This window comes from Nasonia vitripennis, assembly GCF_009193385.2.
Source record: "Nasonia vitripennis strain AsymCx chromosome 3 unlocalized genomic scaffold, Nvit_psr_1.1 chr3_random0009, whole genome shotgun sequence".
In the NCBI taxonomy this organism is placed as follows: domain Eukaryota; kingdom Metazoa; phylum Arthropoda; class Insecta; order Hymenoptera; family Pteromalidae; genus Nasonia; species Nasonia vitripennis.
Genome location: NW_022279629.1, coordinates 448,387 through 473,136, shown reverse-complemented (window position 1 = coordinate 473,136; position 24,750 = coordinate 448,387). Strand labels below are relative to the sequence as shown.

The following is a 24,750-nucleotide window of genomic DNA, read 5'->3' as shown; positions in this document are numbered from 1 at the left end:
CTTAAGCGGATGTGCCCGGTCACTATCTGTGTCAGGAGTCGGGAGTTATTTCTGCTGCCTCCTGCGATACACTTGTTCCAGCCGACATTGGTGTCCTGTCCCATTACCACTTTGGCTTGTCTGCATCCTTGAGTTCCTTGCCATTCCTTAGTATGCTCCCTCTCAACCCAGCCCCGGATTTCGCCCGTTAACATGCACCTTGCGGCACCTGTGTAGGGCTCCGGCCCGATTGGAGGGTGTTTAGCACCCAAAGCTGCAAGTCTATCTGCTATTTCGTTACCCCTGATCCCGGTGTGCCCTGAGACCCAGAGCAGCCTGACCTTGTTATTGTGAGCGGTCAGCTGATTTACAACCACTTTGCATTCCCAGACCAGTCTGGAGGTCGTCCTATGAGCCATAAGTGCTCTAAGTGCCGCCTCACTGTCTGAGCAAATGGTGATAAATCTCTTGCGCCGAGTTCAATGTTCCTCTGAGCGCAGGTCAGTATAGCATATATCTCGGCCTGGAAGACCGTAGCATACCGCCCCAGGGAAAAGAAGGTTCCCCTTCCATCCCTTTGGCAGTAGTACCCCGAACCAGTACCAGTCTCTGCCCTAGAGCCATCTGTGTACCAGACGTCCCCAGTTCCTGGTAGACTGTCCCTGCGGGCCTTCCATTCTTCTCTTGTCGGTATCACGATCCCGTATCTTCTTCCAAAGAAGTATATATCCATTTTTGATGGAAAATTCCGGCCCCACCCCACCCGGGAGCCGGGTGTGCCTCGTGCCTTGTGTCCATTGTCCGTACGCATTGAGTCTGTGCGCTGCCTTAGCAGCCATCCCAATGATAGTAAGATGGAGTGGTTCCACCTTCACAAGGACTCCAAGTGCCTTGGTAGGCGTCGTCCTATAGGCCCCTGTCGCCCCCCTTAACACCTGTATAGCCACAGTATAATCCGGGGACTTAGTCCCCATGTACTGCCAAATGCCCTGCGACATGTCCAGAGAGCCATCATGAATTTATCGCACTGGTCCGTGAGATGCTTCTCCCAGGTTAACTTTTTATCCAGAACAATGCCGAGATACTTAGCTGAGTCCTTTACCTGTAGGGCGACTCCAGAGAGTTTGGGCGCTCTGTAGGCATCTAACTTGTACTTGCGGGAGAAGATCACCATTTCGACTATATCCGGGTTAACCGAAAGTCCCGTCGAGCAGCACCATCTCTCCACTTTCGCTGCGCCAATTTCACTTCCTTTTATCAATATCAGGAAATCGTCCCCGTAGGCTTCAGCATAGCAGCCCCACCCATTCAGCGCTTCCAGTAGCCCATTTGCCACCAGGCACCAAATGTTGGGCGACACCACCCCACCCTGCGCGCTTCCCTTACTGACCTTGCCGGAGACCGTTACGGTTCCGAGACTCGAGATCACAGTCCTGCGTGTAAGCATGCCCTGAAGCCATTTTATTAATGGCCCGGGCATCCCATGTAGTCCTGCCTCGTTGACAACTGCTTCGATAGAGGTGCAGTTAAACGCTCCCTCTATGTCTAGAAATACTCTCACCATTACCTTCCCCCTTTCCAGCTGCTCCTCAATGCGCCAAACCGCCGAGTGTAAGTCAGTCTCTGTAGAGAATCCCACCCTGTACGCATAGAAGAGGAAGCACGGTTAGGATATCGTCTTGAATAAATCTATCCACCAATCTTTCTAGTGTCTTAAATACAAAGGAGTTAAGACTTATAGGTCTATAATCGTTGACGGTGGTGTGACTTGACTTCCCTGTCTTAGGAATAAATACAAACTTGGCCGTTTTCCATATTTCAGGTACATGAGCCAAAGCTACACTTGCTCTGAAGAGCTTTACTAAGGGGCCAACCAGTTCCTCCAGCCCCTCTTGAAGGAATGCCGGGTAGATTCCGTCGATGCCCGGCGCCTTGAAGGGTTGAAAGTTCCTTATGACCCACTTGACCTTTTCCGGTGTGACGACCTTTGCCGCCAGATCCCATGCCGCCCTCTGCTGCCTATTCCTACCCGAGCTCTCATCCCCCATCTCATGGGAGAGCCGAAAGCCCGGAAAGTTGGCTTCCAGAAGTAGTTTTAAGCACTCCTCTTCCGAGGTTGTGCATTCTCCTGTAGGCAGTCTGATTGCTTCAAGCCATACCTCAGGATTTTTCGCGAGTATCCTCCCCGCGACTAGCCAAGGTTCTTGTATTAGGCATATGCCTGTGTGCATCTTAGCCATGCGTCTGACCAGTGCGGCCGAGGCGCCTTTGCTATGATACAAGTTTATTTGTGTAAACACTATCTCGTCGCCAGCCATGGTGATTAGGACGGGACAGTCTTGCTCTGTTCGCGCTGCCCCCGGGGACCCTCATCAACCCTGACGGTAATCCGGCCCAGGCCCCAGTGCAGTTGAAAATTGCGCTGCCGGAGCAGCTTTACCGAGGTTTCGGATATGCTGAGCACCAGAAAAGTTCCACAGTCTGGCCCCTCCCTGCTTTCGGTACTCAGCACCCTCCACCTACTAATCAACAGGTCCGGATGCCTGTGACTCCGCCGGCTCAGAACCACTCCCGGCTCAAGCCTCTTTCCAGGCACGCGGAGAGTGGCCCTTCGAGGCTTCTTGAGCTCTGACATCCCAACCATGAGGAGCTTTGCGCCCTCCCAAGGTCTAGCCGGGGGATTGTCTCCTCTAGCCAGTCCCTCAAAAAGGTGTTGCTGGCTACCACGACGATGGACCCCATATTCACGAGTAGCTAGGGAAGTAAAGGTCCGCCACCACAGAGCCCCGCATGTGGCAGTAAGGCTAGATACTCGGAGATTTCGCCAGGTTTCCCCGAGGCATCGATTGCGACCGACTAGTATCCCAGCGGCCAACTAGTCCCCTCAGCACGATGGCTCACACCTTGGGATTAGGGGTTGGATGAAATACCCATTGCGCCTCCTCCCGAACGCAATGGGGGGCTGCCCTTAGCCTCCAGCCAGTCCAAAGGTCGCCCTCGGGAACCCCGAGGCCCGACCTCGGTCAGGGGAGAGGCCTGACAGCAGTGTCCGTTTTACGGGGATCCTGCCAGGGAGGCTACTCTTGAGCCCGAGAGGCGATATCCCGCATCAGCCCAATTTCGCCGCCACGCCAGGATGACCCGAGTTCAGGACGTCACGCTCCCATCACCGGAGCCGAAGCGACCACGAAGACTCACGGGACGAGCCCCCACACCAGGTCCTAAAAAGCGGACACTCGACAAGGTGGCAACCCCCGGTGGAGGGAGAGAGAGAGTATATATTTATTAAATGACTAAGGACACAAGGTCCCTATTAGCCAATAGCAAGATACATAGAATAGCGTAGTATATACATATTTCCATGAAGAGGGCAATAAATAAGTCCTGGCACGTGTATAAAAAGCAAAAAATAACAATAATAAAATCATTTAAAATAAATTAACAAAACACGAGAAAAAATAAATAAATAACATAAAATCAACGCAAGCGAATTGGACCAGTAAAAAGACGCTATTTACAATTTATATACGCTGTGTACAATTGTGTTTTGAAGCACGGTTGTTTAAAATTAGCACGGATTATGGTCGGCAGACGATTCCAGAGGTAGCAAGCCCCGATACGGAAAGAATTGCGCATATATTCGGTGGAAAAATGACCAATATGGAGGTCTAAAGGGGAACGTCTGCTTCCGCCTGGTCGATCCGTCGAAAAAAAATTGAGAGAGAGGCGCCCAAGTAATCAGGTGTCTTAGTGGAAAGCACCATCGCAAGTAAACAAAGCGCAATAAAGTCGCATCTAGTCTTAAACGGTAAAATTTCTAGATCAACGTAGTCCAGCGTAATAAGCTCAAAAATCTTTCTGCGCGTAACAAACCATATGGCCGCATTTTTGCACCTGCCTAATTTGAGCGACAACTCGTTAGATATACCTAAGAACAAACCAGCCCAGTAATCGAGGTAGGGAAAAATAAGACTCTTAATGAGAAGAAGTCTAACATCATACGTTAGATAACCCTGACACCTTCGGAGTCGGGAAAGCGCAGCGAATGTTTTCCTGGCGGTCCATGTGCAGAGAGCCCTCCAAGATAAAGTGCAGTCAAACATCACCCCCAACACCTTTAGCGATTCCTCAGTACATACAGCAATTCCGTCTAGTAGGATTGGAGGAAGGATGCTGCTGTTAATACGGCCGCTGCCCATGATAGCCCGGGGGCCTATCCACATTGCCTGCGTCTTACTCGCGTTAATAATCAGGCCATTATTGACTGCCCATGTTGACTTTGTAGATAATCTCATCTAAATCCGTGATCATGCCTTTAAGGAAAATTACGAAATCATCTGCATACAATTGATAGTCGCAATAAGTAAGCGTGTTCGGAAGGTCGTTGATGAACAGCGAGAATAATAACGGCCCAGGTAGGCTGCCCTGCGGTACATCTGAATTTCTACGCAATGGAGCAAAAACGTCGCCATTGGTGAAAACGATGATTTGCGAGCGGTCGGAAAGATAGGACGAGACCCACGAGCAAGCCGTGTCAGAAAAGAGCGTGGCAAACAAGATGCCGTGCTTCGATATGCTGGGTACCAGCGTTTGCTTAAAGAAGGTGACCTTGGCAATATCCGACACACACATGTAATCAATCGTACTGTGCGAATGATCGTTTGTATGGTGGGTAGGCGCGAACGGCACAGGCACCAAATGACAACTGACGAGAGAGTCAGCCAGGGTGCTCCTCGTGGATGACCAATCGATATTAAAGTCCCCCATGATGATGGTGAAATCTTAGGAGCCGTTACAGTTCACTAATGCATCCTCAATATCGGCCCAATACCCAGCCTTAGGCGGGCTGTAAATAACGCCGCAAAGAATCCTGGTTCCTGAAAAAGATAACTCCAGGAAAATAAATTCGGGCCTTTTCCGATAAATCTCTGGCTGCGCTGAACGACAAACCTCTTTGACCGTTATCGAGTTGTGGACGTAAATTACCCCCCCCCCCCCCCCCGGCCAAGGTCTATGCGATCGACTCTATGAATAGAGAACCCCTGGATTTCAGCCCTTACAGACGAGTCAGAAGGCTTAAGGAAAGATTCACTAATGCCTAGAACATGAATATCGCTTTCGCAAACCACAGCTTGCAGATCAAACAGGTGAGCGGTGGTAGACACGGCATTTAGAATGGGCGAAATTAATAAGCGGCGGAGCAGAAGACGGTAAACTAATCGCGGCCATAGTCGATTCTGCTGGATTTGCGCTCAATCCTGCTTCGGAGCATTGGACATTTAGATTTATCGAAGGCGGAGTGGTTAACAGACTGACGTCCCGCCGATGCGCAATTAAGATAACGCACCCTATCCTTCGACTTGCAATTTTCATGAGAATATTCTCCAGAGCATTGGCGACGGTGTACAGGGTCGACGTAAGTACTCGCTTTGTGCCCAAATTTCAGACATCTAAAACATTGCAGTACAGAGATGTGATCCGCAAACCGGCAAGACACCCACTTGATGTGAATCCTGGACAAATTTTGCATCGCTTTTCTACATTGCGGACTAACCTCGATAATGCAAGATCTAAATGTTTTCTCTCGCGCCGGGTACAAGGAGACCAGTTTGATGTCGTTAGCCCCTAACTCCGAAAGATTCAGCTCGATAATGCTTCGCAAAATCTCCTCTTCAGTATAGTCGACCGGGATGTCGTCAATAATTACACGAGGATTAAGTTTCTCGTCCTCCTTAACCTCAAGACCCGCCTTGGCCAGGGAAGGACAGTTACGAAGTGTTTCAACGTCAATATTATCTGCTTCTATTACTATAGTATTATTCTCAGTATAGTGGATGCGATTGGTTTTAGAGAGAGAGAGAGAGAGAGAGAGAGAGAGAGAGAGAGAGAGAGAGAGAGTAAGGCAGCTGTCAGTGGACTAGACCTGGGCCTGAGGCCTGTCGTTTGCTGCGCGAGTGCGGCTGGCGTGCAAGTATAGTTAGCCCTGCGTGGATACATTGTGCGCGGAAGGCACTACAGCCACCGCGTTGTAGGGAAGGGCTGGGCGATATACAGAGTGCAATAAACTGTTTATATTGTGAGTGATTTTTTTCCTCCCTTCCTAGCGTTTTTCCAAACGTGGCGATCACGCCAAATCCTACGGTTAAAAAAAATTCTAGTCATGCTAGGCGCTAGGTGTTGCGCACCTGTGTTGGGAGGCACAGCATCGCACTTCTATGTGACTTACAGTTAATATGTATAGTAGAACTCGCACCTACACACTGAGAACCACGCAGCTCACGACACAAACTTAAATTTAGACCAGGACGTTTACTTAGAGTAAAGATTAATTAAGTAAATATTAAGAGCTTAGCATTGGTAATAATAAGGATAGCTATGACACAAGTATATTGGAAATGTATGCGTTCTCATTAAATTTAATGACCTTCAATTACTATACTATACATTTTTTGTACAGTTTGCTAATGTATGGTTTATATTGAGGCCGATATTTTATTTCCGAGGTTGCCCAATAGTTTATCAGTTGGGGGGTATGACAATCATTTTAAGGTTAGCTGCAATCGCGTAAACATCCGTTCATATTTTCAAATGTTTAGAAAAAATAAAGTCCTATCTACATTTTCTTTGGTAGAACGATTCATGTTCACGTTCCGTTCAATGTTTATGTTAAAAAAGGTGATTTAAAAAAAAAATGTAATAAGGTAAAAGCACCAGTACCAGGACATTTTTGATATACCCCTTCGGAATAAATGTAAATTATGAGATTCAATCGCAAAATTGAAAAAAAGCATATTACTATCGTGTAGTCAGGGAAATTTCCTATCGAATAAAAAAAAAGTTTGCATTTTAAGCCTTTATTAATGCTGATAAATAATAATTTTTATAAAAGAGGCGATGACTGCAGTAGCGGGACACGATTTTCAAGTTGGCCGTAGTAGCGGGACAGGCACTTGTACCCATTACTGGGACAACTATTGAGTTATTATTCCTTACTTTTTTATATACAAACACATAAAAGCTTCATTTTTCGTTTTATTTGACGATACTAATCGATCTAAATACTTTTAGAGTTAATTTTCAATCGATAAATTGAAAATTCCAAAAAGTGGTAATCAGAGACGCGTAACCTCACTTTTTGAGGTTAGAATTACAAGCAAAATCAAGAAACTTTGAAATATATAAATTCTATTTTTTCCCAGGTACATTCGATTTGATATTATCAATTGTTATTAGAAATACTGTTTAATATACTTTAAAGTACGTTTTAGTTGCTGAATGTTATTAAAATTTGTGAACTTTTGCGTGTCCCAGTTCTGGTCCTGCTGTAAAATATTGCAGGTGTACTTGGACACTTAATTTTAGAAAAAATAATTATTTTTTTTCACTAAAAACAACGCGAATTATATTCATTAGTGTGTCATCTATCATTAAAAAGCATTATATTAGTTCGGTTAGATTGAAATATTTCTTTTATACGCAAAATTCGATCCTCCTGAATCAGTGAAATCTGCCTGATTCACTCACAATAAACCCGCGTATATAGTAGCGCGAGCTACTCGTGTGGATAGCGCAGCGAGACTAACTCTAGTCGCGGTTCTCCCGGCCGTCGGCACATCGTTGTCATATCTCGCCAACGCTGTGCGGCCAGGCGGCAACCGCGCTACCTATGCTCTCACTCTCTCTGTCTCTATCTTGCCTCGTTTCTCGTTCTCGCTCGTTTTGGCGCTCGTTGGCAGCTTGCTGAAACAATAATCTTATTACAATTAGTACATGATTAGCCGTTAGACATTTGACGTGCACTCGGCCGTCACAATGTATAACAAAAAATACTACTTGTGTTAAAACTTATAACTCGCTAACTAAAGTTCAGAATGTTTTGAGAAATTTATGATTTTATGAGGTTATGTTATGGTATTTAAAATATTGAGGTTTGAATTTTTTCATGAAAATTATATGATTTTATATTGTGACAGGTGCTCCTTATGTAAAATAATTAAAATTGAAAGTATTTTAAAAATTATTAATATACTGTATATTTTAACAATATTTCATTTATTTGAACTATAAATTTTGTTGGAGGAAGCTACTTGCCAAAGAATTGGCAGCGGTTTTTTTAGTTGTTAGCTCATATAAAATTCGATATTTTACATTGACAGTTTTTTTTTAACTAAAAAAATAATAGAATAAGTGCCTCTATAGGTTTTACCATTTTATTAATAAAACTAAAATCTGGTTGTGAACTCAAATTAATTATCTTCAATAATTTAAATTTAAAAAATTTTTTAATATTTGAAAATAAAAATATCGGAGTTTACATCCAGAGTTTTAGTGTATTAGTAATATTATTTTTTTACTTTTAAGAATTTTTTGGAAAGTAACAGGAGACCGTCTAAATTTCGTTCAGAGATAAGTTCAGAGATCTGTGCAGAAAATTCTGCAAAAATCTATGCGCATATCTCTGCACACTATTTTTGTAAGAGTTTGCATTAGCTACCGTGATAACACAAAATAATAGTAGAATGATACATATTTTTTAATAATTGAATCATTTCTTCTTTTAGAATAATCGCTATCTGATGACTCCGTGGATGATGGTTATGATGACAATAATTGTAGCTTTGTTTATATCTTTGTTTCTCGTTCAACAAGATTGTCCATTTATTGCCGTAATTGGAGGAAAAGCTAATGTTATCGATCGTAAGCTACGATTTGGTTTAAATTTATTATTTATCACTCACTACATAAGACAACTAACCAACTTTATTCTATTTATAGGCCTTCTAGTTTTAATAATTGCGTTGATATGCTTATATATGTGGTTAGTTGTATACAGTACATACCGATATTTTGAAATAAAAAAAGGAGTAATACATGAAGTACATACTGTAAATGACCAAAAGTATAAACACCCTGTAATTATGGATCAAAGCAGAAAACAGCAGCGTCAGAACATTTCTCTGTTTCAGCCTTACAATGTTTAAACATATTGTAACTTGCATCACAGATAACGTTTTTTATGATAAAAATTTATAAAGCCAACAAAATCATCAAGTTGAAATTGGGATTTATTTCTTTTAATGTTGTTCGCTCTTTATGCTATCGTGCTTTCTGTAGTCTTAAATGCGAAAATTATGTAAAATGAAAGACTGTAAGAAAAAGGAGAGAAAAAGAAACTTAAAGATTCGAATCTATTTTATCATTTGTCAAAGATCCGTTACTATTAAAGTATAATTTTGGTGCTTAAAATAAAAGTATTTTTAAATGAATTTAACTCTTGCACATCGCTAAATATTGTGGAATATTTTCACAAAATTTATAATAATAATAATAATCTAATATTATAATAATAATCTCTTCAACAATTTCATACAAGTAAGTAAGAATTAAGTAACAAATATATGGTTGCAACGAATCTCAAACGTTGCGCGATTTCGAATATAGGAATAGCGCGACTTTCGCATTTGTAAGTAAGCTCAGTTTAATGCAAACCAAGAATAACGAGCAGTTTGTCATAAATTTCGAGCTCATATTAAGTAAAATATTGATTATTTTATTGTAAAGAGATGTACTCAAGTAGGTTCCCTCCCTACACTATCATTAAAATAATGACTAACAGCCCCAACCAGCGATTTACTCTTGAATCATCGGACCGAAACTTCGAGCTCGAGCGTTCTTCAAGTACTTTATTTTTTGCTAAAAATTTTAGACGCGGCGGGCGACGATTAATTTGGGAAAGATCTACATTTCGCGATAAGCCAAACGCACACCGCAGTCTCAGGTTATAAGTACTTAGATCCGGCGCTGTTGCCTTCCCTTGTGCGTTCTCCGATCATATCGAGCTGTAACGGACCGCCCTTCGTCTATTAGCATAAGACCCGGGATCGTGTAATCTAGCTACGTTAAGAAAAGAAGTAAGCAACAAGGGATGAAGTGCAGCTCAAGCGTAAGGCGCATTCATTCAGAGTTACACAGCCGAGCAGTCCGGTTTGCGCGATTTATACACGTGAAGTTTTCTAGAAGCCAAATAAACTTTTTCAAGCGAAAGACGACATTTAATCATTTCCCCACACCTTTTCTTCACTCCAACAAGGTAAGAATTTTTATTATAATGTATTGATCATTTGGCATAATTGCCGACTTGCCAGAGCGCTAAATTCCGTAGTCCTAGGCCCCTAGGAAAAAACACTTTCGCCTCAGATATTTGTATTTTTATGCGTGTGTGTGTAACACACACTAATACATGTATATACCGTTGTTCCGTGCGACATCTAACACAATTAAGTTTTACAACGATATTCTACTATGAGATACTGGATGACTTCGCTTTTTTAGGCAGACTAAATGGGGCGTTATCGATGTACTGAGTATAAAAAGCATGGTACACAACAAGGGGTGAATTGGCTTTTTTAGACTCGGACGATGGTAGAGCACTCGTGTCCGTCTCGTCCGCTTGCGGCGCGCTCGACTCCCACTCGTGCTCAATCATCATCCTCGCTTGAAAAAGCCATCTTTCGCCCTTAGTTGTGTAATGTACTATTGTACTCTTAAAAGCCGAGCATTGCATCGCAAAACAAAAATAGTTTCACTTAATGTGTAATCGACGCATCTGTTTTAAGTTTAAAATCTTGGATGACAGTTTTACACACTACCCAAGAGGTACATTATATTAGAGTCATAATACTTCAGGCGCGTTGATTTTTGTTTTTCGTCTTTTTTTATTTTATTGTATAAATAAAAAAAGTGGAAAGTAGTAAAATCATTCAATTACAGTGATAACATAATAAAGATTATTTAAACTTATTCATCATCTTTTGGCAATTCCAAAAATAGTACATATTAATAATTTTTGAATCATAGTTCAAAAGTTATTCACAAGATTCAAAAGATTTTAATCAGTTTTTCGTGGTTTTCAATTTTAGAAGATAAGACTTTTCTAATAGCTTCTAAACTATAAATCAAAACCTATTGATGTGTACTCCTTTTGGAATTGCCAAAAGCTGATGAATAGTTGAAACAATTGTGAAATACGCAATTTCACAACCAATAAAATAATCGTGACATAGTTCGAATGTAGGCCAACGCCTTCCCGTAGGATGAGGGAAAGTGAACGCTAGTTTAGAGACAGGTAGCCCACGGGACAATAGGCCACAGGGGAAGAATGGAAGCCCCGTTTAGACTAATTAGGAAAAGAAAGGAAAATAGAGAGAGCTGACAAAACGGGTGACGAGTAAATAGAAATTGATAAATAACTATATAAATTTAAAATCACGCGCAGGTAAAAATTCTTTAATTTGTTCATTATAGTCTCTCGGATTACAATATTCTAATTCTTTAACTTTACCCCTCAATTTTACATAATTTTCATTATCTGCTTGTTGAGCACAAAAATATACACATTCAACATCTTCAGTTAAACAATATCAGCAAAAGAGTAGAAAAGGAGGAGAGTGCATGCGAAGACAGGATGAGAGATACTCGCATTTGCCCCGTGCATTGAAAATCGAGCTGCACGAGAAGAAAATGGCGATTATCGGCAAAGGAGAAGAGTACATGCAGAGACAGGAGGGAAGGCATTCGCGTTTACCCATACATCCAAAATTGAGCCGCACAAGAAGGAAAAGGCGACAATCAGCGAAAGAGGAGAGTCCATGCAGAGAGAGGAGGGGAGAACTCACACTTGCCCCGTGCATTGAAAATCAAGCCGCACGAGAAGAAGAAAGCCACTATCAACGCAAGTAGAGAACGCAGGTAGAAGATACATGCGCAAGCCTCCGTATACATGGTATACTCCGTATACAAACCTCCGTCACGTGCACAACAAAGGACTACACAGAAAAACTGGTCCACTATAGAGTACGGTGACATCGAGTCATCTTCAAACGTAGCGAACAAACACGGCTGTTACCACAAATCGAGGTGACAGGCAGTCACTTCATTCTATTATGACGTTCCTCGTATAATATAATGCACACGCATATAAAGCGCGTGCATTATATTATACACTGTACAAATATTACTACACGCGGTTATAAATTATTACACTTGTATACTTAACTATAAAAAGATAAATTAACAATTATTATTAGCTGGTAAATAAATATCTGTGCTTTTGCATATTTTCTTATGTTTTAATGAACTTGATGCTTTTTTAACTCGTATGAACGTTTTAATTTGTTACACAAGCCTATTTTAAACTTTCTTTTAAACTTTTTTTTGCAGTCTAATTCGTCATCCATTATAGAATCTATATCCTCTTCACTCATCTGATAGAAATTTTCATCATTGATTTTGTGAACTAAAATATGTAATTTAATGATAGAATATTTAAAAGTCCAAATATACCAAGTATGTTATGCTAAAATCTATGACGCTTAAAAATAAAGTTTATAGGTTATAATACTTACACTTAAATATATCAATAAGGAAATCAAAGCCCCAAGTTGTCAACTCTTCTACGAAATTCATTGTCGTCACAATAACTATAATATTTATATCTATAATGTTAATTATTACATTTTATGTAATAACGATCTCGCAAACCGCAAACACGCGAAGACTTTGAGGTGGCGTCTACACATAACTTGTTGACTGCTGTGCACGTAGTTCGTTGTGCCTTTCAGTCGTCGAAAAACACGTGCCAGTCACAACGAAAAGCAGTGCCAATCCCCACAAAATGTGGTGACATCTATGTCATCACGCACTAAGGAGACATTCGTAAGGAAATGAAGTGACTCCACCATAGAGTATGACGATCGATATTTTCGTCCTCATATTCTATAGTGGACCAGTTTTTCCGTGTACGAACAAAGGAAGGTCAAGATGCGTTGCACTTGACTACGAACCATCCAGAAGCCATTGGCAGCCTAGAAAAAAGAAGATGCTATGCATATCATAGGGGAGCATGCCAAATAAGGAGATATGTGACATACAAGCCCCCTCATTGGTCGAACGATCCTCTCCTAGTTACTCCTATGCGCTATTCCTGAAGCGGAGGCGAATGACGAAACCATTCCAGCAATCACCACAGAGGAATTACTGGCAGCATACAAAAAAATTATGTACGATGGCGTACTTAGGCTAGAGCTACCCGAAGGTGCAACAGTTGTAGGGTTTGCAGATGACATTGCAGTAGTGGTAGTAACAAAGCAAAAGGAAGAGGTGACGGAAATCGCTAACGAGGCAGTAAGTATAATCCACGATTGGTTAAAGCAGACTGGACTTGAGCTTGCTAGCCATAAAACGGAGGCTATTCTTATATCCAGTAAAAAGAAAATAGAGACAATAACGCTGTCAGTGGACGGACACGAAATAAACTCTAAGCCGACCATTACGTACCTGGGAATCACCATAGACGCTAGACTAACGTTTGAGCAGCATCTTAAAAGGGCGATCAATAAGGCAGCAAAAGTCGGTGCTGCACTATCGCGACTGATGCCAAATGTAGGTGGGCCAACGCAGGGCCGAAGGTTACTCCTAGCCAGTGTAACTACATCAATTATGTTATACGGTGCCCCAATATGGGCGGACACTATGTTGGTGAAGTCCTATGCACGAAAGCTGTCAACAGTTTATAGGAGAAGTGCATTGCGGGTCGCTTCTGCCTACCGAACAGTATCAGAAGATGCAGTATGCGTTATTTCAAGTATGCCGCCCATTGACCTCCTAGCAACAGAACGAAAGAATATATACGAAGAAAACCGGCGTGGTGACAATACTCTAAAGGAAGTTTGGAAATCCGCAAAGGAACAAACCCTAGCAGAGTGGCAAAGAAGATGGGACTCCAGTGGAAATGGGCGATGGACGCACCGCCTCTGACCCCAGAGTCAATGATGCTAGCGTCAAAAGATGGTTGGTGCGCCGTAAACAACTATGTAATGACTATTATCAAGAAGGTTAGAAATGACGAAGAGAATAGAAGGGAAGAACATGGCGAAACAGCTGAGTAAAACTGTTGCTAGACGAAGGCCACTATGTAATAGATACAAAACGCTCCTCGGACTGATGCAGAGGAACGTATGTCACAGAGTTAAGCTTTCACTCCCCTACCCGATGCAGAGGAATGTAGGAGCTAGGGTTGAGTACCTCTAAGTGCTGATATGACTGGGTAATTCTTAATTAACAAATTAGAGCCAAAAATAACTATTTTCTGACTGTAACTTTTGGAGATACAGGCTTATAAACAATGGTTTACAACTTTTGGTTCCAAGTATATTTAAGGCAGGCGAAGCGTATACCAGTAAAAAATCGCGAAAATTTCAATTATTTTGTGAAATAACACTATTTATTTATTCATACACACACGCACTGCCACCAACCAATGTTCTCTCTACAGACACTTGCCGTCGGCTACCATTTAGCAGTCGCGCAATATGAAGGTAGAGATATTGTCCCACCATCACCACCACCACCACCACTACCATCCATACAAGGCTGTTGTCTCTTGCTGCTACACTTTGGATCTAAGAAAATAAGAGAAACAAAATATTCGCGAGACACAGTTCTCATAGTCGTTCCGCGACGAGAGCACATTCGCAACTGACAATGCAGTGCATCCGCCTCACTCCGCGATGATTCATCGCTAGTGGTAGTGGTGGTGGTGGTGGCGGCGGTGTTAGCGGTAGCACGTGTATTTTTGGAAACACACACACACACACACATACTGCTCTCTTTCAGAGGTATGATGCTACGACGTTTTACTGGTGCTTCAAAAATTCAGAAACAATGCTCGAGTCGCAAGAGATTGTGACGGCAGGCCCAGCCCGGGGATAAGAAGACAGCAACAGATAACTTGCCTGGCGTAGGCAAGTTATCAACCGAGTGGCGCTAGTAGCCAAATGTAAATAGTCTACCTATGCGCGGGTAGATGGCGTACGCTCATGTAACACAGGAGAGAGGGAGCAACTCGGGTATATAAGGAGCCCCGGAGCCAGCAGCGAGCATTAATGATCTGGCTATCAACTGAGTAACGTGCGAATGGTAGTACTCGCTGCTTGCTCCGGTCTCCTCCATACCTAGTAGTCCATAAGCCCCAGGCTCTCGAAGAGTAAAAGAATAAATGAACAACTTTTTGCTAAATATAAATAATTTTGACCTTTTATTAGAACGTCCTCTCCCATCCCCCCATCAGTTGTGTCATCGGTGCAGGATGGTAGTACCCTGTTCTTAGGTGGCTCATCTGGTCGTAGATTCATGGTGAGATCGTAGTACCTCACACATCAGTCTAATAGCTGTGTGGTTTACCTAAGCGTGCGGGGCATGCGTAGTGGATAAACCCTACTCACCTCCTTCAACACGCGAGCAGCTCTCCTCTGGTGGGTCTCCCAGTTCAGAGCATAGGGAAAGCTTTTGTCCACTCAACAGATATTACCGGGTGGGTCAGAGTTCGTTATCGTTCCGCATATGCGCTTGTCTCCTGATTTATTAACCTCGGGTCACGAATTCCTCGCTTTCGCGCTCTAACCCTTCGCGGACCATTTCAAGATTTGTACGTGCATTAAAGTATGTACTATTCTACATGAAACATGAGTCTAAAATAAATTGTCTTCTATCAGCAGTATTAGCGAAAAAAGAGCAAGGGATTTTGCACTGCATCCCCACTGTTTACCCTGCACCGAGAAAGTATTTAAAGAGCTCCGGTCGATGGTCTTGCCAGTTTCCTTTGGATAGTCAAAACATCTTTTTTTACAGAATGATTCGAGCAAGCGTGACACATTTAGTAAAAGTTTTGCATGAAGCATTAAATATTGCAAAAGTTTTAGATTCGTACATTCGTACAATGTGTGGTGCAGTGTGAGCTTTAGATCTTCAGCAGCAATCGATAGATAATTTATGTAGGAAGCTGCGGTTCGTCCTACTACATTGTAGAATAACTACGGTCAATCGTATGTTCACCAATTATCTATTCCGTAATCCGGATGTTCTGTCGATTGCTCTGAAAAGCATACGCCAGCGTAACGATCATGAACATCCACTAGCGCGTATAATGTTTCGTCGCCTATGTAAGTGTGAGATATTAACGTATTTTTTTAATCATATTGATCTTTTCGATGAGTCTAGAGCTTCACTCAAGTTTTTTAGTAATTAACGAGATGATGAGAGATACCAAGGGTGATGAAATCATAATGACGTGTAATGAGCACGAGTTACTAACTCCCGAAACAAGCAATATTAATTATAAGTATTGAGTCAATTAAAATAAAAAAAATAACTTTTTATTGCTTAATTACACGTTTTGACTGTCTCAATACTTAGTTTCAGAGTCTAGTCAACGACAACAAGGACAGCATAATCATCAAGATGATATATCGAACGGTGAGTGGTGTAAATGCGATACAGATGATTTTTCTTTTTTTCTTAATTATTCAATTATGGCACATACACCCACTCTAGTTTTTTTAGAAGCTGTTCCATTGACGTTTGGCAACCAGCAACAGTAGCAGCTGTCAAACGAAAATAGATGTAAGTATTAAGCTTGTCAATATAGATTTTATTCTATTCTTTTTTACACTATTATGCAAAGCCTAATACTTAAGTTTCAAAGTCGTCAATAGAGAGAGGTTGCAAACGCAGAAGACGGGTCAGTAGTGGTAACAGTAGTGGCAGTGGTTCTAATAGTAGTACCAGTAATTCTAGTGGCAGTAGTAATTCCAGTACCATCAGTAGTAACGGTACAGACACAGCTGAAAAAGGTAAGACTAAAATAGTGTTTAAGTTTTTTGTTACATTCAATTAATTTTTCAAACTATCTTGATCAATTTATAGATGTTTCTTTACAGACCAGTAAAGGAGATGAGCGCTCTAGATTTGTAATTGAAAATGAATCGATACGATTTTATCGTTACTTTGGATACGAGGGTAGAGAGATTAGTGGATACATACCACAGCCACCAGTGAATGCAGACTTTTACGCCTGGTTGGAGGGCTGTGTACAAGAACTTTATCAAAATATTTGCGAGAGAGGTAGACCAACGGACTTTGTTGGTATCACGATTAATTCGGCACAGTTTAATCATGGTCCCATCTGGCTGTCATTTAGACTTATACAAAACTTCTAGCTTAAAGATCTTTGGAATCTATTAAAAAGCGCTGTGCAAAGTGTAAATAAATTAAATATTAATGAGAGATTATCTGTTAATTGCTTTGTTGTCGAAGGTATAGTCCATTGTGATGAACATATTGCGAACAAATTATACAAGATGACTGTCCTTCATACAGATGGCGTTATAAAAGGAGATGTCTATTGGCCGAGCATCTTGCTGAATAAGCGTGACACACCGTCATCTACCTGATTGGTCGTAATTTGTAACCACCAAGGTGGTTACGAACGTGGTAATTCGTTATTCCGACAGGTTATGTCGGAATAAAGCAAGGCGCACGTAAAACTCGACAACGCCATTTTGAATCTGACGCGTGCTATACTTTAGTACGTAAGCACAAGAACGGAGGGAGAGTTGCTGTCAATGCGTTCACACTCAGTAGCAAACACGATACAAATTGGATAATGTCTGCACAACATCGACACACACGATAAAGCGAGAGCTGAAAAGAAGCCGTGTGCAGATGGCAGGTCAAATGATCACTCTACACGTACGCGGCAATTTCAAATCGCCAACGCGCGCTAATACTACCAGTGCGAGTCTGCCTGCGTGCTGCGCTGCTTGCAGACACCGCGTAGGTGGGGCTGCTGAAGTATAAGCGCACTCAGCAATAAATTAATTAAACAAAGATCAGTTCATAATGCGATATAATACGCGTGAACGGAAAACTTATACGCCTAGTGTAAGTCTGCCTGCGTGCTGCGCTGTTTACAGACACCGCGTAGGTGGGGCTGCTGGCGCGTAAGTAAACTCTGCGGTAAATTAATTAAGCAATTATTTAAAAAAAAAATGACTTCAGTTTGCAAACGTGTAAATAGGACAAAGAAAAGACAATCAAAGAGTAATTATTGATTGCGAAATGTTTTAACAGATTCAAGCTCAAGCTCGGACTGGGAAGAGATACGAGAAAAGATCCCGGATAAGTTTAAACTGCACTACGAACGGCCCGACGAAGAACTCTGGCTCACGCTCTACAGCGGAAATATATTGATAATCACCAACAGAGATAAAAGACTCCTACTAGGTAATGAAATCATGTCTGTGCATAGTATATGTATAAATGAATGTATGAAAAGTTTAACGGGCTCGTAGCCAACGTAACGTACGACACGGAGTCTATGCGGATCTGTGAGAGGTTTAACACGAAAACATGTAATTGACTTAGTACGTGCGCACGTACAGACACTTAGTCAGTGTCTCATGCTCAATAAAAACTAGACCCTCACACAAATCTGCCAAACTTGGTTTCGTGCTCAGTGGGTCTCGGACGGCAGGAGCCGTGCATTAGCACACATTCTGCAATAAGAGACTAGGTTGGTTGGAGAGCTTTTCTCTTAGAAAGTGCCTTGACTAACTGCAAGGTAGCCCGGTGCTTGTGCATAAAGCATTAAGAGCCTTGTACGGGTATCCTCACAACCGCAAACTAACGCCCGCGTGTATTTTTTACAGCTAAAAAACAAGTGGCAGAATTGAGAGGACCCATAAGCCACTGTAGCGACGTACAGAGAGAGAGAGAGAGAGAGAGAGAGAGAGAGCAGGAGCCACTACGTCTATGCCCACGAGTATGCCTTACGTTCACGTCCACGAGTACACCTTACGTCCATGTCTATGTCCACGAATACGTACTACGTTCATCTCCACGGGTACCCCTTACGTCCATGTCCATGTCCACGAATACGCACTATGTATATGTCCAAGCATACGTGCTACGTTCATCTACACGAGTACGTCTTATGTCCATCCCACGTATATGTCTTACGTTCATGTCCACAAATACGTTTTACGTCCATGTCCACGAGTACGCTTTAAGTTCAGGACAAAGGAAAAACGAACGATAATTTAAATCATTAAAAGAATCTGAACAAGCTAACGAGATCAGTCAACAACTTGAAGTTAAAGGATCAGGGCATAATCACAAGTAAAAGCTGGTCTTAAAGTTAAATTTTCTTACTAAACCTGCTATGGTCACTACCAACTTAGTCAATCCTAAGGTGATAAGTGACGTACGTACTAAGGAACCGTATTATCTTCTGCCGAAAAGACAAGATCTACATGCGACGATTAGTGACCATTTTCTATTTCTGGTGACAGAAAATAGAAATGCAGCAAGGTCAGGTTTCAGGGCTTTAATCAGTACGAATAAAACGTTGAGTTATCATGGAAAATGCTGTACGAACCGCTACAAAGGCATGTCTCCATGGAAAGATTGAAGGAAGCTGCAGAACGCCTCGGGACCGGATTTGACGATCCGAGACTGCCGGTATGGACCTCAAAAAAATAAACGATTGTTCGGAGTAAGGTAGTATAAGGATAAAGAATAATTGTTCGAGTTCTGTCTGAGATTTGAAAATCTAGTCAGAAAATACGAGAACGATGAAAGATTCTCCAAGCTAACAGAAGTAGAGAAGAAAAGCCTGCTACAAAGCAGTAATGCAAGTTTTTCCAGAGATAGTCACGGCAGAAAATCTAGCCGTTTATAGTACGGGTAATTATTTATAGAGGAGATAGGAGATTACTTATATAAACAACTAAAATACTTAACTTTTCAGATTGACAACGAATAACAGAAAATTCCAGAGAAGCCAGCGTTATTTGGAGAGATGCTTCAAAAGCAAGGACAGGCAGCACAAGCGACACGAGTGATGTGGCAGTCAGAGCCATGTGACCGCAGATTGTCCATCCCAGGATATGAAATGTTTCAACTGCAACAACTTCGACTATATATCAGCTGACTACACCACACCGAGAAAAGGGCATGAGTCTTCATGCAAAAGAACACTCGAAACAAAAACAGAGGAAGAACGAGAGCCAGTCGCCTCATCGTTTCAGGCAATCGCCCTACAAGTCGCTAACTGGACGATCAGCTTTCCGATCGCCAACGCCAAAAAAAAGGTACTGCAAAATCAGATCCTATAAGCATACAAGTGAGTTTAAGTGAGAGCAATAACGCGATAGAAAAGTTCGTTATTGATACAGGCTCTACTAAGCATATGATCAGCTCTAAACTCACTCCAACGCAATTGAATGAAAAGACAAACCGCGTAATGGGACGTGCTAATTAATATAAAAAGTTTAAAATAAACAGATATAAAATCAACTAATCAAGGTCGAGTCAAGTTTGAATTGTCAAAAGTCAAAGTAATAAATCTAGATAAAGTAATATACGCGAAGAATTTAAGTAAAAATCCTTCTGCCACTCAAACGCTTTACAGATCAAGGCCTACGTATGTATCTGGACAACAAAACAATAAATGTCTATGAACCAAACACGAAAGAAAAGATCTTAAAGGAAAATTTGAAAATCCGTTTTGTATGATTGATCTAAAATTAAAAACAGATGAAAGCCAAACGATACACACAAACGCAATGGTATCTCATTAAAGCGACAAAGAACTATTAAGAAAAAGGTAACATTCTACATGAAGTTCCTTGGTGAGCCTGAAGAGTTTCTAGGAATCACCATAACCAGGAATAGAAACGTAAGAACCACAAAACTGGACCAAATTAGGTTTATAAACAAGATGCAAACGAAATTTGGATACGCACAAGCCAAAGGCCGATTAACTCCTATGGTAACCAACCAAGTGCTCAATAAGCAAAGGAAGCAACGAGAGAACGAACTGACGAACGAGAAAGTTGTAAACCAGCGTGAATACAGAGAAGTGGTTGGCTCTCTGATGTATCTGGTATCAGGTACAAGGCCGGACTCGGCCTATGCAGTCAATCTCCTAAGCAGACATCAGCAAAATCCAACCGAGAACGAATAGAAAATGGTTACCAGGATATTCAAGTATATTGCCTACTCTGCAACTTGGCAACTAACGTACAAAGGCCTGAATGAGGGAATAGAAGTTTTCTGAGACGTAAGCTTTGCGGATTGCAAGAACTCACTCACTACCAGCGGCCACGTAGTCACGTTATACGGAGACACCATAGAGTGGAGAACGCACAAACAAGTCTACGTAGCTCTGTCTACGTGCCAAGCCGAATACGTAGCCATGAGTGATGCTTGTAGGGAATCCAGTAGCTTGCGCAAAGATGGATGGAAGTAATAAACTACGGCATATGCCAGGAGTGTGTGAGGACTATGTCAAACAACGCGCCCAAGTAGGATATATAACAATAGAATGGATCAAATCAAAGAATCAAAAAGCAAATATTTTAACTAAGCCTTTGGTCTCTGATAGGCATATTAGATTGGCCAAATTGTTACTAGGTAATTAATATAATTTTCATGTTATAGAGCAACTTCACTAAGATGACCACGAGCATAGGCGCAATAGAAGACAGCTAAGTAGCGGATCAGGAAAAAGACTTGACGATGTCAAGTGTAATCGGGAGAAAGTGTTGGAATATAGGCGCTAACACCCAACATACGTCCCATACCGACCGCTCACAGCGCTGATGACGTCGAGTCGACTCAGTCACGTGATCTGCTGCTCAGCTCGGCGGCGCGCGCGGGCTACCGCCTCACTGTTAGCCAGCTCTCCGAGCAAGCAACATCTTCCGTACCATGCCACGTTTTTCATACCCACGCTCTGTCATGTTCAATTAATAAAGCCACGTTTATTTCGTTTATTCTATTCGAGTGTGTTCATTTCGTGTCTTATCCTGTTCCTCAGTATACCACGCATAGGGAATATTCTTCATTGCGACATTATTACTAACGCTCAAATAATATAATAATAATATTATTGTATATTATAATAGATGGGTTAAGAAGGCCTCAACAAGATTGCTAGCGGAGGCTACCTTCTTGCGAAGAAAATATCCGAGCTGGAGATTGCCCGTCATCATATGGTGATATCACTGAAAGAGGTCAAGATACGTTTAGGCTCGAAGATTGTCGCAGTCCTTGACGAAGAATTCTAAATTTTTCTCCCTTCTCGGGTATCTTTTGCACTGATCAAGGATTCTAAACTGTTTAACGGCTTAAGTGCTCAAGCTAATAAACTACAACTTTTCTTAAATTATAAGGGCAATAATGGCATTAAGTTCACCACAGTTTAAAAATTTTTCTGAAGAAAATAAATTAATATGAAAAAGCGAGTACGTTTTCAAGAGAAATCGGTAACTCATTTAATGTGTACGTGGTTATATGCCTATAAAAATGTACGTCGGGGAGAGTGGGAGCAAATAGCCCGTGATCGGGAACGTTTCCAAATGAGGATTGAGAGAGCTGATAAAATTATTACGGTTGTAGTTTTGAAAAAACTCGATAAATCGGTTGTAAAAGATAATATTGTTCACAGTGGTGGTTTTTCTCAATAAAAGTATGTTTCTTTTCAATGCGTCTATTAAACATTTCTTAACCTTATACCAAACCTAATCATCATGCAGGTGGACGCAAAAACATATATTTTTTACAATAAGTACTTATTTCACCAGCTATAATCATAGATGGCGCTGAAAACAGTCAAATTGCATTTATGAAGGAAGTGGGAAAAGGAATGAGTAGTCGAGTCCTTAAATATAAAATGCAGCAATTTCGCGGTTAAACTAAATATAAAACAGTAACTTGCTTAGGCATAAAAACCCTCACAGAACAGAGGGAAAAGCCTGAGCAAGCTAGTGAAATAGAAATTATTTATTTATCAAGTAAATTAATGGATGTATATAAGCATAAAATACAAAAGTCAAAACTTATTATCTAATTTAACTTACGCAGTGGATGATCGATCCTTATATTTACAGAGCGCTCGCTTACCTAATATTTCGGGGATCAGCCCATAGAATAACGCAAATATCGGTGCGCTGTACGTGACGGACCACCCTCTCTTCTGGGTAGGTTGTCGGTCGAGAAAATGGAGATATCCCGGAATGGCAACGCCCAGCACATCACATGACCCCGACGTCTCGGGAACGGGTCCAGCCCTCACTCCGTGAACGACTTGAGACGACTCGTCGAGTCGTCGCGACCGGGACCTATAGCGAAAATTCGCTATGCGGTGACAGCACGCTTGTGTCTCGCCCACACGGAATTGCAGGCACTTTATTTACACGATTTATATAAATAAGGGAGGAATCACACGCGAGTGATTCACTAACAAATATAATTCAAATTACAGCGATTACTACAGGCATTATAAAAAAGCTACACGTGAATAGAGGCTAGGCTTCGGATCACACTGCTCTCGATCGATGCCGAAACGAATCTGACGCTCTCGCGCGCGCTAATCGATCTCAGACCGCAGAAGGGCTTACGCATGCACTCTTTCTTTTCTTCGCGCGCCATAATTAACGCGTCATCAAGAGGCGCGAGAATCAAACTGTGCTAGGTGATGCATATATTATCCGGAGACCTATAATACGCGAACAGGCGCTATGCTACTTTGAAAGTGATTGGTTGATTATTCCACCGTCGCTAATCTGATTGGTTGTACTTATGCAAGTATTAGTATAATCGCACGAGGTTCCATGTAAAGGGTAAAGTAAGGCAACGGACACGTGATTGTATTAGTAGCTATTATGGATACACGATGGAAACATCCGTTAACTCTATGCTGTGTGGTCCAACAGGATGTGGTATAACGATGTTTGTAAAAAAGTTCTTAAAGGATCTCAAGCGTATGTGTGATACCCTAATCGAGCGCATCATTATCTACTATGCAGAGTGGCAGGCAGGTTATAAGGATCTTCAAGGCAAGAACGTGCAATTTCGTGAGGGCCTTCCCCAGACTAGTGACTACGCTAATGATTCTCGTCCTAAACTTGTAATCATTGATGACTTGATGCGTCATCAATGATTACAATTAATCATCGTCCAATGGTGGTATAGTCGACATTTTCTCAAAGGCATCCCATCATCACTCGCTCTCGGTGATATTCATCACAGATGTCGCTTACTACTACTACTACTACTGTAAACATATATAATATGAGAGAAGCGGTCCTCCTCTCACAGTCATCTTTTATCCGTTTGCTTACGTTCACCCCCTATATTATACACTCCATCAAACATGGATGTGGTCATTGACATCTAGTTCTTCAAAGGTCCCTACTATCGAAATATACCGAAAGAGGTTGCTGTAGTGTCTGTTAACGGTGGATTCAGCGGTCATTGGATAGTGAAACCTGCAATACCTCTTCGTTATCTGAGTAAAGATGTACGAAATCAGAACAATTGGCTGACCCAATTTCATCACGGAATCGACTACTCAGAGGGTGAGGTATCACTGAAGACGGCTCAAAAAATATTAAGCGCAATTTTAGAAAGAGTGCGAAGAATATATGTTAAAGGTAATGATAAATGGATAGCGTTGTGCAAAATCATAACTAATCGGAATATTTTTAATATCGAGTGCCGTAAAGATTGTTCACCTTTTGATAAATTATCGTCCGATACGTACTGCATGCATCACGCTGTGAAAACGTACCACATGAATTATCGTTGTGCTTTAAATAATGCTTACAAGCTGAAATCCTGTCTATCGACGTGTCAAAATTCGAACACTGTTATTAACGAAATTTGTAATGTACAGTCGTCAAATACTCAAAAATCTATCGAAAATCCTGTCGCACACCGTCGGTGTTTTTCCAGCCGATCAGATACCGAAGATGTGGACAAAACCGACAGCGTTCATTCTTAATACGGATGATCATACGAAATCAGGTATGCATTAGGTCGCTGTATATGCTGACGAATCTTGCAACGCTTTTTATTTTATTAGTTTTG

At 41.7% G+C, this 24,750-nt stretch overlaps 1 protein-coding gene across 3 annotated transcripts in view; it reads left to right on the top strand.

The window, feature by feature from the left end:
* The window catches only part of LOC100679969, a 105,731-nt gene extending 96,486 nt beyond the window's left edge, over positions 1 to 9,245 (top strand). For all 3 annotated transcript variants that reach the window (XM_031927046.2, XM_031927048.2, XM_032601846.1), the window contains exons 5-6: positions 8,541 to 8,676; positions 8,755 to 9,245. In XM_031927046.2, coding sequence (XP_031782906.1) covers positions 8,541 to 8,676; positions 8,755 to 8,960 — 342 coding nt within the window. In that variant the 3' untranslated portion in view covers positions 8,961 to 9,245. The remainder of the gene's footprint in view (positions 1 to 8,540; positions 8,677 to 8,754) is intronic.
* Positions 9,246 to 24,750: the final 15,505 nt, after the last annotated feature.